Raw genomic sequence first — 15291 nt, forward strand, 5'->3', positions numbered from 1 at the left:
GGCACTCCTGGAAACATCAGTCACTGACCAGGACTTTTTTGGATTTGATACCACTCTTCTACACAAAGCAAAAAAATCTTTGGCTCCTATGAAACAAGTAAGCAGCCAGATTCCTGGGGTTGCTGGAGATAAGACATGGAAGCCACAAGAAATACACTCTCGTATTAAAAAGAAGAGTGTCTGGTGCCTAAAGGTCTCTTGTCTAAAATCAACAATTTACACAGTACTTTAGCCTTTGATTCACTTGCACCATTCTCTCCCTCTCATTTTCATATGCTACTAAAGACATGGATTTTAAAATCACTGTATAATCTTGATTTGTTTCCCAGCAGGAAAGGAGCAAATCAGCCAGCAGACAAATGTAACTTCGGCTCAACAGAAAATGTGCCTTTGCCAGCTCCCACGGGGGGTTTTGTTCTCCCTATAATATCCGTCATCTCCCCTTTCTTTTTCTGTTCTTGACAGAGTAGTTTGGCTAATTTGAAGATAGAGTTAAATGTAATTAACTGGCCCCCTAACAACAGCATGCCAATTTAATTGGTAAGATTCCCTGTAGGGAAAGCATTTAATTAGAATGATTGAATCCCTGCGAGGAAGTCACTGTCACTGGCAACCAAAAACCCTCTGCTCAGCGTTTGCACGTATTGGGTTTTGTGTTCTCCCTTATTTAAATGTTCTTTATTCCTGCAGGGATGAGAGCAAGTCAGCCCCCTGTCCTGCAACCATCAAACTCCCCTGGGCTTTGAGCACTGGGGAATCTGGGTACACACTCAAAACAGTGGTAGGACTCAGAAAACAGAGTGTAGTGTCCAGACGACCAGATGCTGAACACCCAGTTTGAACCAGACTCAGCTAAAATTTGAGCCTATTAGAAAAATCTGATTTCATTTGTGGGTACTCTGTCCTGCTGAAAACTCTGCCATGTGTGCTAGTATTGCTGAGACCCATAATACAAGAGGGCTTTTAATGCTGAACTACTAAGAAGTGAAATAGAGGCATATTTAAGTGTCATTCACGCATCATATTTTGAAGAAATACTTTAATACAGATTTAACTCCATCTCCCGCACCCCCTTATAGTAGCCATGGGTTTTTCTGAATGTTCTCAGTGCCACAGGCTCCATTTTAATATTATGTGTATTTCTGTACACACATCCATCAGCTGAAAAATAAGTCCACTGCATTCCTGAATTCATTATCACAGAGAGCACAGAGACTCTCTCTTAGGCATAAAGAAATTAGAAAGTAAAGTATTAATGGAAGAAGCCCAAGAACAACAGAAGCATTTGCAAAGTACTGGGGCACATGCCCTGCTAACACATCAGATTTCCTTGTCTTCTCCCACTGCTCTTCAGTAAAGCTCTTCTTCACACTTTAGTTAAAAAAAAAAACAGGACTGGAGAACATATGCTGGGAATACCAGAGCCTTTCAGGTCAAAGGTCAGACCAAAATGCTGCCACCCCTTCAGTCCCATGGGACCAGAGATACCTTCACACTCTGAACAGGACTCAGACCCCCGCTGTTGTTATAAGAGAGCCTAAGAAAACCACTAAAGATGAGGTCCCATTGTGCAAGGCTTCATCTTTGCAGGCTGCAAGAATTGCTACCCTGAAAACTGCGTAATCAATGGTGCATTGCTGTGAGCCTTAAAAATCAAATTTGAATCAGCAGAACTAAAAATAGGCACTACCTCTCCCTGTTCCCACTCCAAAGGCCAAATGTCTATACCAGAAAGATTTTTGAAGTTGCTTACTCAGCTATAAGCAACAGAAAGGCCTGGGGGTTTTTAATGCCTACAGAGCTTTGATGTGGGTTGTTCCAAAATGCTGCAGTAACACTAGGAATATGAATAGAAAGGCTTATGTAAAAATTTATCTGATGCATCAAGGAGGAAATTGGACACCACTCAAAACCCCTGTAGAGAGAGAAAGTAATTATAAAAATAAGGATGCAGTGTGTGCACTCTGCTGACTATGACACAGTATTATTAGGAGAGGGAACACATTATTAAAAAAGAGATCAGTCTCGGAGCCATATGTGCTAGCCACACACAGACATTGTTAGTAACTGTATCTGTGTAACTGCAGGTCTGCTCTAGCAGCTAGATTCTGCAATCTTTATTCAGGCAAGCCATTTTTCACGCCAGCATCTCCAGACACCATTTTGGCCCAAGCAGGGGACAGAAGAAAATTGGTTATTGTTTATGTACAAACGAACACAGCTGAGGTTCCCCTCAGTCTGTGTGCTCAAGCATTACATGACAACAAACCTCATATGCACCAAGCCCATATATTAGTGAGGAATGCAAGCAGCAGAACATACAGGCTGGTTTTTAAACAGGATTCCTTAGTGGACTCTGGCTAGACTGCGCTAAAGTTTGAGCCACAAAACACCTCTCTGTGCATTAAGAAGCAACAGCCCCATCTTACTGGAAGAACTCCTGGTCTGACATAACACTTGTATGCAAGAGGTGGTTGAGCCCCGCATGCGCAGAATCACTCGAGCAGTTCATTTCTCCATCCTTTCCCTGCTTGGAGGCACTGAGCCGGAAGAGGCTGGAGCAACGAAGGGCAAGTTCCAAAGCATCCAGCCAGCATCGGCCTGTCAAGACAAAAAAAATTTATTTAAGCATAGGAGAGTAAATAAGACAATTCACGCATTGCTTCTCAAAAGCCTCTTGCCTGGGAGTAAAGCTCATTATAATTCAGGAGGTCACTGTGTGCAGTATAGTTTTGCTATATATAATCCTTAGGTTATCTTGCCAGAAATGGAGTGTTTTAGTGGCTGCATGAGTAATACATCTGCATTGGTAATACAGAGGGAAACTCATCCAACTTCCTCTTCTCTAATAACATCTCTTCTTCTAAGATATGAACTTGTTCATATCCTGTTGCCCCTTTCTGATTCAGTCTGAGATGCAGGAAACAAGTGCAGGTATGGTAATTTCAAACCCCTTAGCAATTCATGTCTGCAAGTAATACACCCCAAAAACATGTTCAGCATTTGCCACCCCCACCACACACACTACTCAACAGATACTGAGCCACTGTGCTGTGCAGGAGTGATCCCTGCTTAGTCTGGGATCACTGAACTGCAGCCTGCTCAGAGGTCCCACACAGGGTGTAGTGCTGCAGTAACAATCATCCCAATCAAGATGCAGGATAGTCAATGTTTGCCACAGTTATTAAGACTAGAGAGAGTTGCTTGTCAGGCTGGTAATTTTCCCCTTTCTCTGCATTTTTTTTTTCCTTTTCTTCATTCCTTCTCTCTGCCTAGTCCATCAGATAATCTGGGTGGAACATCATTTTTTCTTATCTTGTCACAAAATAGCTTAACCTGAGGGGTCTATTTTGCATCTTAAAGCACGGCACAGAGACGAGACAAACTGCAGTTCCCATGCACAGCCACACTGGATTTCCTTATGGCCTGCACAGGTCCCATGGACAGACAAGCAAATGAAAAGCACAGGAATCCAAACTGACCCTCGGCTCCTTTTGCAACGATCCGTACACGACTACAAAGCTGTGTGTTAAGGCCTGACCACCACAGTGCTGCAGCTGCCGTATTCCTGGAAGTACCTGAAAATAGCCTGCTTCTACAGTGCAGTCATTAATGAGGCCAGGGCACCTGCAAGTTGGCTGAACATTCGAGAACTGCAGTATCAAGGGAGTTATCCTCTAATTTCAAGCATGTAAAACAGAGCTCTTCATTACACTTCTCAGTGAAGAAAACAAAAGGATTTTGCTCTAGCAATGGTGAGCGCTACAAACAGGTTTTCCCTGGACCACATTCGTTCCTATGTCCCATTTGGGAAATGTTTCCATTACATTCAATTCTATCACACGGCACCAAGCACATGCTGTTCTCTTGGGCAGAACTCCCATCAATTTCTATATGACCAAAATGTGGCTCTGTAATGAGAGTCTAAAAAAACCTCTAAAGCATATGTATATAAAGAAACATTTATAAATTTGAGTGGCTTTCAGTACTTGCTTTGACACAAAGCTGCACCCAGAAAAATAAAAATACCTCAAATCTTTGAAGAATTGCACTTGAACATTTAGCCACAAACACTGCAGAGCCCATGATTTATTCTAATTTCATCCTGTAAATTCCTTCAGCATCAGCTTATGATTTAATAATAACATCACAAATAGCGGGTAATAAAAGACTGAATGCTGTTGGAATTGATATCACACTATTTTGTACTTAACAAATATTCTTGCATTAAGGCTTTACATGCAGAGATTTATTCCCTTCTCACCCTGTGGAGGATTTGCATGGATAACCCATTAGAGGTAATGGCTGCACTGAGCACAAATCTACTTCCTCCTACATATCCCCCCTCCCTCAAACCCACCAAGATGGAGATTATTCCTGTTTCAGACTGTTCCACACAAGGGAGCATCCTCCTGCTCAAGCTCCCCACCTTGACTTTCCTCCGCTTTTACCTTTGCTTTTCTTTTCCAGCTCCACAGAGAGAGGACCGCATGATTTGACATTTGGAAATGCTGCATAAGTCAAGATATTTTTAAATTCAATGGGCTGGTAAAATCAGGTGCTTTGACAGGTAGGTTGGTTTGCAGCAGCATGGGCCCTTTGGGGCAGTGGTGTCTCCTCAGTGCCCTGCAGCACCCACATACACACATTATCTTAGGATGGCTGTGGCAGTGGTGACCCAAAGCCTCCCTCTGACATCTCCCTCACTGTGCCCCTGCAGCCCAACCCTCCCCAGGGCTGTAGGCAGAGCAGGCCACATTGGCCACGGCCTCATGGGCAGCTCTTTTACCCCTACTGCCACTGCCACAGGTATTCATCAGTACTGACATGAACTTACAGGCTTGGTCAAAACTTTGGGGTTCACCACATCACTAGAGGAAATTTCTACACAATATATCTAGGGTTTTCATCTAACTCCCTGGAAGGGGTTATGAATAACTTGGATCTTTCTTTGTTGAAGCCTTACTCAAACAGCCTAACTTAAAAAAAAAAAAAAAAATTAAATATTAATTTTAATAGTCCAAGGCAGATACACAAAGCTTTAGAGGAACTCGCTGTGCATCAGCAGTCAGCATTACTTGTATTCTGCAGAAAACAGAAATGGCATCAGTCTACACCCTTATTTTCATTCCTAACAGAAAATGAACTGAAGGGATGTACACCATCCCCAAGCTAAGAAATGGGTCTTCAGCCATCAGGTGGTGCTGTGAATCCAAACAAATATATGTCACTAACCCAAATGTAAAATAAGGGCTTACCTCTGCAAATGAAAAGGTTACATTCTCTGCAAGTTGATAGTGTGTTAATTGCAGGACAACACAATAAAATTATATTCTCTCAATTACAGGGATTGCACGCAAGATAAATCTGTTTCTTTGCTAAAAGACTATGTGAATTGTTTTCACATCTGAGTGACCTTGCCATTAAGTTATATTCTTCTTTATTGTAAAGATGATACAAAAATGTTAGCATTTGGATTACTAAATTGCTTACCTGACAAGTCTACTCACTCCCTCAGGAACTGCAGAAGTACGTGGTCACATAATTAAAGGCTGTCATCTATAGTCATGGCAGTCAGCATGAAGGCTACGTGGTTGCCTTAATTCTCACATATTGTAATTTTGAGTGGTTGACTCAAGTTGGATTTTTTGTAAACAAGGTAATTAGATCAGAAAAGAATCCAAAAACTGGTTCCTTCAGCCAGGAACAGCAGCCCAGTAGGATGCATATAAAGAAAGTAAAAAAAAAATTTACAATAGTATTCTTTCAGAAGGTTTGAGGTATTTAAAGCCTCAGTGTAAAACACTGCAATTGATTATCAGCTATAATTTTTCACAAACTGTGGCATAAAATGAGCATATGTTTAAATTCTGAAGAGAACCCCAAAAGCTTACTGACAGCCTATGGCAAAATCTCCACGTGGGCTTTTAAGCTCTTCCTGAATCAAATTATACAGAATCATAGAATTGTTTACATCAGAAAACACCTCTAAGATCATGAAGTGCAACTGATAATGCAGCACTGTCAAGCCACCACTAACCCATGCCTCTAAGTGCACATCATTATGTCTTTCAAATACCTCCAGGGCTGGTGGCCCAGCCACTTCCCTGGACAGTCTGTTCCAGTGCTCATCCACTAAGCAGGTTACCTTGTCATGGAAGGAGATCAGGTTCGTCAAGCAGGACCTTCCCTTCACATACAATGCTCTGGCTGGGCTGGTTGTCCTGCATGTGCACTCGAGATTATCTGCTGTGTTAGTATCTTCACCACAGTGATTACTTTTGGGCAGTTTCTGCGGAGATCATGTTGTCTCCAAGAACACCTGCATTACCTCCTTCTGCTTGGGAGCTGTGAACTAAGTATTCCCTTTGAAATGTTATTTCTGAGCTTGGCCCTTTCTTCATTGTGTTTATTTTTGTTACTGACTTATGAGGGGCAGACCTAGAGTAAGCTGTGGCTCTCACCTGGGCTGCAGAGGAGAAAGGATGAAAGAGAGAGAGAGGAAAATAGTCCATCTACACATGATACTCCCATGTATCTCACAAGGCACATAGAAGATTTACAAAGCTCAGCAATAGAAATCTTCCAACTCCAAGCTAAGAGAATTCTCAGTGAGGATAACGGGGGGAAACGACACTCCATCTAGAGAAGATCCTCTGCGTTGATGTGCTATAAGTCCGGCTAGACAACTCTGCTTGACAGGCGACACAAGGAGGACATTTCATACCACCCATCTCTCAGCACCTGAACAGGTCATCTGGGAGGGTTGCCCACCTCCCTTTGGCTCAAAAGGAACAAAGGGGAAAGAGGGAGACTCTTTGACAAGGTTGTTCCTGATGCACCAAAAGTGTATGTCCTAGCAGAGTGCTAGGGCTAGCTCCCATTCCTGCGCTGTTTTGTAGAAGCCTCTCTCCTTGCACCAATCATTGGTTTCAATATCTACTCAATATCCATTCCCACTCTAGTAAATGATGATCACAACATTTGGCATGTGACAGAATTCCCAGGAGAACAGGATGAACATGTGCATATCACTCATCCGAGCTCAGCTGAAACAACCCCCCCCAACACATCCCTGTGCCAAATTCCAGAGGAGTCTCCCCTGAGCAGGCCTGTAAGCCCTTTTCTCTGTTATATGTGTTTATAGCAAAATGGCAACAGTCATCAGTAACAATTTGAAAAAGGAAGCTCTTTGAAAAATCAGTTAAACACAGTGGGGTTCCAAAGTTCCTTCCCTCTTGAAAGGTTTGGGAAAACAAAAGCTAATAAAGGATGCATGTTGCTTTAACTTTGCAAAAACAAAGCTGAACATGCATCCCACATATGTTTTGAAACCTTCCATATGCTTTCTGCAGGCCTTTTGGCTCAGCAGGCTGGAAAAGCACCTCGTCGTCCTTTGAGATGATTCTGCAGTACAGCTGTGCAAATGGGAAACACTACAACTCCTGCAGGACATTTCCCGGGTTGGCAGGGCACTGCTGGCACTGTGCAGAAACCTGGAGGCTGCAAGGCTGAACAGGAGCAGGCACATGCTTGCAACAACTCATTTTTCTCACAGACAAAAGGAACTACGAAAACCAAGTGACAACAACCATTTCTTCTCCTCCTTCAAGTCCCCCACCCCCCCGAACAATCAAAACAACAGAAGGTGCTTATGCTGCCCACCTAGGTTGAGTTCAGGGAATGACTTGAGTCCTAGTCTTTGAATAGATATAAAATTAAAATATCCCTCAGGACAAAAAAAATGACAGCATTGAAAATACTAAGCTATTCCATTTGGAAATTCTTTGCAGTCACCATCAGTCACCTAGAACAACTCCTAATCTAAGGAGTTGTTGCCAAGTCTATCTGCCACATTTTGCAACAGCTGGTCACAGAGGACGCAGCCAATGTTCTCTCAGCACTCACCAGCAACAAAAACCTGCTCGAGATGGAATCACACCGTTGCACACTGAAATCCGTCTGGGACTACACTTCTTTTCCCTTGCATTCCTGTAGCTACAGAACACCTGGAATGAATCTCTTGCCAATTAAGACTTCAAAAGACTCACACTGAGTAACCATACATTCCTCCAGAGAGGCATCACTAAGGGAATATTATTCTTCTTGAATTATTAAAGTCATCCAGCTTTGGCCTCATGCCTCACATTTACAAGACAGATGCTTTTAAAAATCAACCTGAAGTAGACTGTCACCTGGAAATGATGAATTCTTGCTCAAGTGCACACAAATCAGGAATTGTGAGGAAGAGGCTGATTTGGTTCAGTCAGTGAACATTAAGGTCATCGTGTTCAGCTGACTGCTTATTTTGCTGTGCCATTTGGGTGCCTGTGTGCATGATTTCTTGCACTTTGGCTGTCAAGATACAAGGATGTGAGTTCTCAATTACCTGCAGGTGCAATGTACGCACTGAGCTAAATGATGTCTGGTTGCAAATGGTTGGATTTTAAACTGCTGTGAAAGGTCTAAGGAATATGAAAGGCAGACGTACAGCTAAAAAGGTATCTTCTGTTTTCTCCAGAGCTGCCAGGATCCAGAGACATATTTCATTGTGAACTCGGTTTCAAATTGCAATCTTCCTTCTGGTTCATTGCTTCTATGTGTGACCCTTATTTCAATAATCTAATTTCATCCCCAGAACAGAGCATCAGTTATGGGGGAAGGGCCAGATGCCTAGCAAAGAAACAACAACACTCTGAGCCAGACCATGAGGAATTCCACACAACTCCATCCACATTAGGCAATGGAGACTACTCAAAGAGCGGACAGATATGAGGAACAAAACGTAAGTGTGGTTAACAATTCCACTGTTAAGCGTTTAACCCTTGGTAATCTGCCACTTTGAAGTCCCCCGGTAATCCCTTTGGTGGCAGTGCCTGTTACAAAGTGGAGATCTGCATTGAGAGATTTAAGCAGGCGACTCAAAATGCATAGGAGGTCTGGGGCACTGGTTAGGAGACCTCAGGAACAGCCCTAGAATGGTCTGGGCGGAAAGCACAGGGCAGATTTGAACTACTAATTCTAAGTCACTCATCAGCATAAATCTGACATGCCTGTACAGTCACTGTTTTGGAAAAAGCAGTTTTCTTTTTTGAAACTGGTAAGAAAGACTGACCCTGTATTTGTAAAGTTTGAGCCTTGCAGGCTGATATGACCTTCTGGATGTCTTTCAAACACATCACAAAGCAGACTGCTGCTGTGGTCTGTGAATGTGAAATACACTGTAGCTGGGCGGTGGTTCTGCAGGCTGTCCAGAAGTCAGGATCTTAAATCCTACCAACAGTCTGTCACAGATGGTATGGCACAGGGGAAAAAAAAGGGATTCTGAAATGCTGAGAGAAAAAGTAGGCCATGTAACCGCTGATCATGATATAGTTGCCTGGATAGCAGAACTGCACATCTAACATATGCTGCAACTCAATAATCCCCAGCAAGTCAAAGGCCTCCACAAGTCAGTTATATTTGCCAAATGCTTTGTGGTTCCTTTTTCCACCACTATCATGGGAGACAGTGTTAAGAAGAACACAGTCAGGACACCTCCTCAGAGTTGCTGTAGATTCACGCAACATTGATCTACAGAGGAAATGTGAACATATTAAGAATATACACTAACATTACTCAAGGGAAGAGATTCCACCTGCCCCACTTGTGTCAGCTGGCTTAGCTCACTCTACCTCAGTCTCCCATCTCTCTAGACCATAAGCGCATCTTCTAGGATTGTTCAGCGCATTAAAGAAATAAAACAAACTCAGGCACACCCTCCTGGAGCAGCCTCTTTACAACAGGTGAAGATTCCTGTAGTGTCTCCTGGGCTTACAATCAAACTGTATTAACTGCCAAGTACAGGCCTTAATTTGCTGCAGTTTATATAGAATTCTTTAAATGTAACAGTTGCTGCACCTTGTGTCCTTGTCTGCACATGTTTTACATGACCAACAGACATTAATACCATCTTCAAGTCACTCATCTCTGAAATATCCCTGTGTTTGGCCATTTGTCAGATCATCTACCCCACCCAATGGAGTAGACAACCCCAAAGTCTAACAAACAAAAGGAGCACAGCACAGTCACAGCATCAGGACAGCTCTTGTGTTTGGGAGGGAGCTATTCTTCCCTCTTGTCTGCACATTCACATCCTTTCCTTCCCTTCCTGCAAAATAATTTCCTCCCCAGAACAGAGCATCAGCCACTTCTTATTGTTCACCGGCCTCAGCTGTGAAGTCAAATATTCTCATTCAGATGAAAATTGCACCATTTTTCATGCTAATATTTGTGTGGGGGTTTTTGCTTTGGTTTGGGTTGGTTTGGTTTTGTTTTGCTTTTGTTTTGGGGTTTTGTTTGTTTGTTTGGGGGGTTTTGTTTTGGTTTGGGTTTTTTTGTGGGGTTTTTTTTTTTTTGGTTAAGTCCACTGTTAAATGGACATATCCCAAAGCCTCACTTCCCATTGGCTGCAAAAGTCACCTCCCTAGTCTAAGAATCTGTAAGGCATAATGTGGGTGCTCCAAAGCTGTGCAGGTGGATGTAGGGCATTGCTGTTCAAGAGCATATATTATTTCATCCTGACCCAAAGGCCCTAGTTACTTTCTATGTACACAGTTAAAATATTTGATTCAGAGGTATCTCCGTTCCTCCTACTTCCCTTGACCACATTAGCTTTCCATCCAACATTAGGATCCTACCGTTGAGAAGCAGCAAAGTAAAGGAAAATCATGCTAAACCCTAAAGTAACCCTGCTCTGATCTGCCTGGCCTCTGCATGCTTCCCAAGAATCTTGGCCAATATCTTGGCTTTCAAAATGTGTTCCAGGAACTCACTATTTTAAGTTCTTATGATACCAAAGACACGTAATAATTGACTGAGCAGAAAACTTCCCACAATAATTTTGATATTGAAAATTCTCATGTGCCAGATACGGTGCATTTTGTGCGTTTTCAGCACATGCTGTATGACCCAGAAGGAGAGATCAGAGCTAGAAAAGCCTTGCTTCTGATGATCTCTTGGGAGATATTGTTAGCTTGGGAGCCTTTATGGGTGACGTTAGAACAAATCTAAAGCTATTCTACTCCACGTAAGGAGCACATGAGATACATGAGCAGCCTTGGTGGGGTGGTGAAAAATATCCATAAAATGAACAGCCTGGCTTAATTTGCTAGGGAAAAAAAATTAGAGTAGTCTGAAGGTCAAATGGAATGAGAGAATGTTTTAATCTTCTTATCTACTTATAAATCACTGATATTTTAGGTCCACTAAAGTCATTTGTAGAGATTTTCACATAGCAAGCTGGCACGTCTGTTATATATTGACCTAAATTTACCTTCCATAATTTTGTGAATTCCCAGAAGGGTATTTTAGATGTGGGCTGGTTTACCCGTATCTGGGACTGTTATACTGCAAACCCTGGCACAACAAGTTTGCAGGAAAATTCTGGTGGCTGAAAGACATCTATCAACAGTTCTTCAATATTTCTATTCCATTTTCCTCCAACAGATCCCTACCTCATTTAAGACGTAGGCAGATAACACACTGAAGTCTCTGCTGAACTAAAGAAACAGTGAAACCCCCCTCTCATCTAAATTTTGGGATCAACTCCCTTCATCCTTTAGTTTATACTGACTTAATGTTTTTCCTCTCTCAGAAGCCTAGGTCCTTCTTCCACACACATGGACAGAAAGATAGTTGTTCAGCAAGGCAAATGAAATGTGTCTATAGTCTGCTTGACCTACTCTGACCACTGATAAGTAGCAGCATCTCGGGCTGAGTGAGTCACCATTTTTCCTTTACACACCAATTTTTTTGCATCAACATTTTTTTAACTAGTAAAAAGTACGCAATCTGGAGAAAGCAAATGAAACCCAAAACTTACCATCTGATTCGGAGGCTGCTCTGAAAATCAAGTAGCTGCTGGGAAGAGGTTGAGTGATCGAACCAACATTTTCTCCCTTTGGCCCCTGGAAATGCACACAGACACAAAGATGTAAGGCACGGAAGCTGCAGTGGACTGTTCAGTGTCTTTCTATCCTTCCCAGGCAGAGTGTGCATGTTTGTGATAAGAAAGAAAGAAGGAGCAATTTAGAAAGACTCATTAGTAATCACGACACTGCTGCTGCAGCTCCAAGGCAGTAACGAGCTCCTACGTAAATGGGGCTTGGTCTAACTTATGCTCAGCCCAAAACCCACTATGTTCATTCAGATCTTCAGAAATGGAAGGATCTTGTTGCTGTCACTTTGGACAAAACCAGTCAAATATTTTCTATTCGTCATCTTTGTGCAAAACCTGAATGGACCATGTGCACGTCTTACAAGCTCCATGAGGTGCACATGGACACCCAGTGGAACACCCTTCATGCACCACCATAAAAGTAGCAGAGCCACACCTTGTGCTGTGAATGCCTTGAGCAGAGAGGCAAGGAAGCTTTTCTGGAAGGAAACAAAGGGAAAACTCCATCCTGAAAACCTGTCTGTGGCAAAGGTGGAGATAGGCAAAACCACAGACTGAGGACCAAAGGTCTCCCAGCACGGGCATATGCTGCTGCATTGCAGTCCTTCACCTCTAAATCCTGAGCTTTTGAGAACCCTTATTCCATAGTGCCTGGGGTGATGGCCACCTCAGGCTTTGTGTGTTTATGTTGCTTTTAGTTTAGAAGCTGTGGTAAAAAAAAAAAAAAAATAGTGTCTTGTAAACATCCTGCCACCATCCTTCCAGCATGACCCTCCAGAAATGATGCCCAGGGAGGCAGAGTCCACCTTGGATTAGGCACTTCTTCCAATGGAGCCACGGGCTCCCACCTTGATCTCCTCTCTGTTTTTTCTGCTTTTGAACTACAGAAGCTGCTAAGAAAAAGCAATTCCAGTAGCCAGTGAGCACAGCTTCATACTCTACATGGTATGGACTTTGTGTCAGAACCTGGCTGAAATAAACAGGGATCCCTCCTCCTCCATTGCATTTCCAAAGTTAGCCAGTCTCCTCCAGTTCCTCCTCTTCCTCACTTTGTAACAAAAACCACAAAAGCAGGTCCTTCTTCAAATATGCAGACATTATGCCAGAAATAAAAGCAGAGCAGAAAACCTCACCAACACTCGCATGCCCACTATGACAACGGTAGGGTGGAATAAGCAGTTTTCTCCAGGATGCTCCAATACAGATTTCCTTGAGTTTCTAGAAAATACCACACAATGCTGAAAATCTGTGGGCAGATTTCTGCAGTTTAAGTATGAGTCTTCTCCCTAACATGGGCCATTACAGTATCCAGTCCTGTTTCTTGAAAGAAGGATTTCTTCCCAGCATTAGTTTATAAGCACAGAACTGTGACTGCAAGTGAAAACTGCTCCTGTACACAAGGGCCTCATAGTTAAATGGTGCTTTTATCTGGGTTTTTGTTTTCAAGTTGTACTCAGAAAACCAAAATTTGGAAAGAATGAAGAATGCAAGCACAGAAAAAGCATAAAATTGTATGTGAGTGTACGCCACAAAGATGCAGTGCTGAGAAGACAACAGTCTCCAATCAAGCTTCTTGCCTTCACATCTATGGGGTTCCTCTGCTGCCAGGAGAAACTGGGATCCTCGTTATTCACTTTATTTTCTCCCTCCCCTCTCCCACAAGAGGTTCACAAAATTAAGACTGTTTAAAGGCTTAATAGTCAGGACTGGCAAAGTTGAGATTTGATTAGTAAACCAGAGCAGAGCAGCTTAAGACATTACTAGTGACATTAATGCAATCAGGCATCATTCCCCATGGCATTTTTCCTTTCAGTGGCTTGCAGCTGAGCAGGGTGTTTGAGAACTGTTGATAACACCATTAATTGTGTTTTCAGTGCAAAGGTTGACATTTGCTCTATTTGAGGAAAAAGCCTGCAACCAAACAGTACATATACACAGAAACAATATTAAAAAAAGGGGGAGATGGGAAGGAGGGGATAAGACAAGATTTTAACAGACATTTAGGCCTGTAGATAAACTCAAAAAGCAGCCAGGTCACTCTGTAAAGGAAATGTATGAAACAATAAGGCATGTTCATATATAGAGGGGGCCATTCCCCACGGAAAGCAAAGAAAAGAGAGGAGGCCATAAAAATAAAGTCAACATCTGGACAGAGTAAATGATGTTCTGTATCTGCACAGCAGAGATAATGATGCTTTCTGTCTCCCAGCCTATGAGTATCATGCCTATTCAGAGTCCAAGACCTTCAAGACAATGACCATCTCTCACTAAGAGTGAGTGTCATCCCTGCTGCATCAGGACCCAGAGCTCAGCTGCAGCCCCTAGGCAGCACAACTAAGAAAGGATCACCTTCATCTCATTACTGCCTTTACATTTAATTTGAGTCAAAAGGCATTATCAAATAGGGGGGTGACTAGGCTTTGAAAAATGGAGTGGACTGACAGTTTTAGATAGTATGACAAGACATCTTGGAGAGCTATAAATCAAAGCTTAAAAAAGGGGGGAAAACCTCATTAATACTATTGTGGATAACTGTATGGATGAAGATGAAACTAACTTGTATTCTAGAATGGAATAAACAACTGTAAAAGCGGAGGCACAACCCCATTACTAGGACATATTCTTTTAAGAAATGACTCAAATTTCTTTAAATCAACAAAATGAAAACTATATATATTCCCAGATGCAGTGGGTCTGACCCCTACTTACTTAGTGCTCTAAATAAATGTCAGAACAAGTTGCAGATAGATAATGAAAGCCTTTCCACACCATGCTGTTCAGCCAAGTTCTGAGCAAGCTCAAAGGGAAACACAACCTATTCCAGGACATTTTTTTGGGACAGCCAGGCAAACCCTGCCAGCTGATAGCCCCATGAAGCAAGAGGACAGACACCCACATCCTCACACTAATTCCTAGCTTGGCATTCCCCAGTCTCCTGCAGTCACATCTGTTCCCAGGAGCAGTGTGGGGTCACGCTGCCCTCACATAACAGACAAAGTGCCTCTGCAGCAGCATTTGGAGCACGTGGGGGAAGCTTTTCTTACAGCCGCTTGCACTGCTGGCTGATTTTGAGACCTTGGCAGTTTCGGCCTTGGTTTTACAAAGGCCTGGGCAGAGCAAATAGATAAAGGTCTAATCCATCTGCACTGCAAAGGAGTTTCAGGATAAAACTCCCCAAAAGCCAAGGAAGTGGTGTAGAATAAAGAACCTTTTCCCTGAGCAATATGCTTCTAAGAGCTCTAGACTTCAGAGAACTTTACAGGAAAAACAGAGCCCTGGTGCATGTATTTAGCTTTCAACTATAAGCAATAGCCTTACATTTTACCTTGAAAGGCGGCCCAAAATCTCGCCCC

The 15291-nt window shown here is 42.7% G+C and overlaps 1 protein-coding gene across 6 annotated transcripts in view; it reads right to left on the minus strand.

The window, feature by feature from the left end:
- The window catches only part of OSBPL5 (oxysterol binding protein like 5), a 188148-nt gene that overhangs the window by 25154 nt on the left and 147703 nt on the right, over positions 1-15291 (minus strand). For all 6 annotated transcript variants that reach the window (XM_027901401.1, XM_027901400.1, XM_027901398.1 and 3 more), the window contains 2 exons: positions 11864-11948; positions 2430-2601 (listed from right to left, as the gene is read on the minus strand). In XM_027901401.1, coding sequence (XP_027757202.1) covers positions 2430-2601; positions 11864-11948 — 257 coding nt within the window. The remainder of the gene's footprint in view (positions 1-2429; positions 2602-11863; positions 11949-15291) is intronic.

This window comes from Empidonax traillii, unplaced genomic scaffold (genome assembly GCF_003031625.1).
Source record: "Empidonax traillii isolate 1590-97213 ecotype Southwest subspecies unplaced genomic scaffold, ASM303162v1 scaffold783:size459103, whole genome shotgun sequence".
Taxonomy (NCBI): domain Eukaryota; kingdom Metazoa; phylum Chordata; class Aves; order Passeriformes; family Tyrannidae; genus Empidonax; species Empidonax traillii.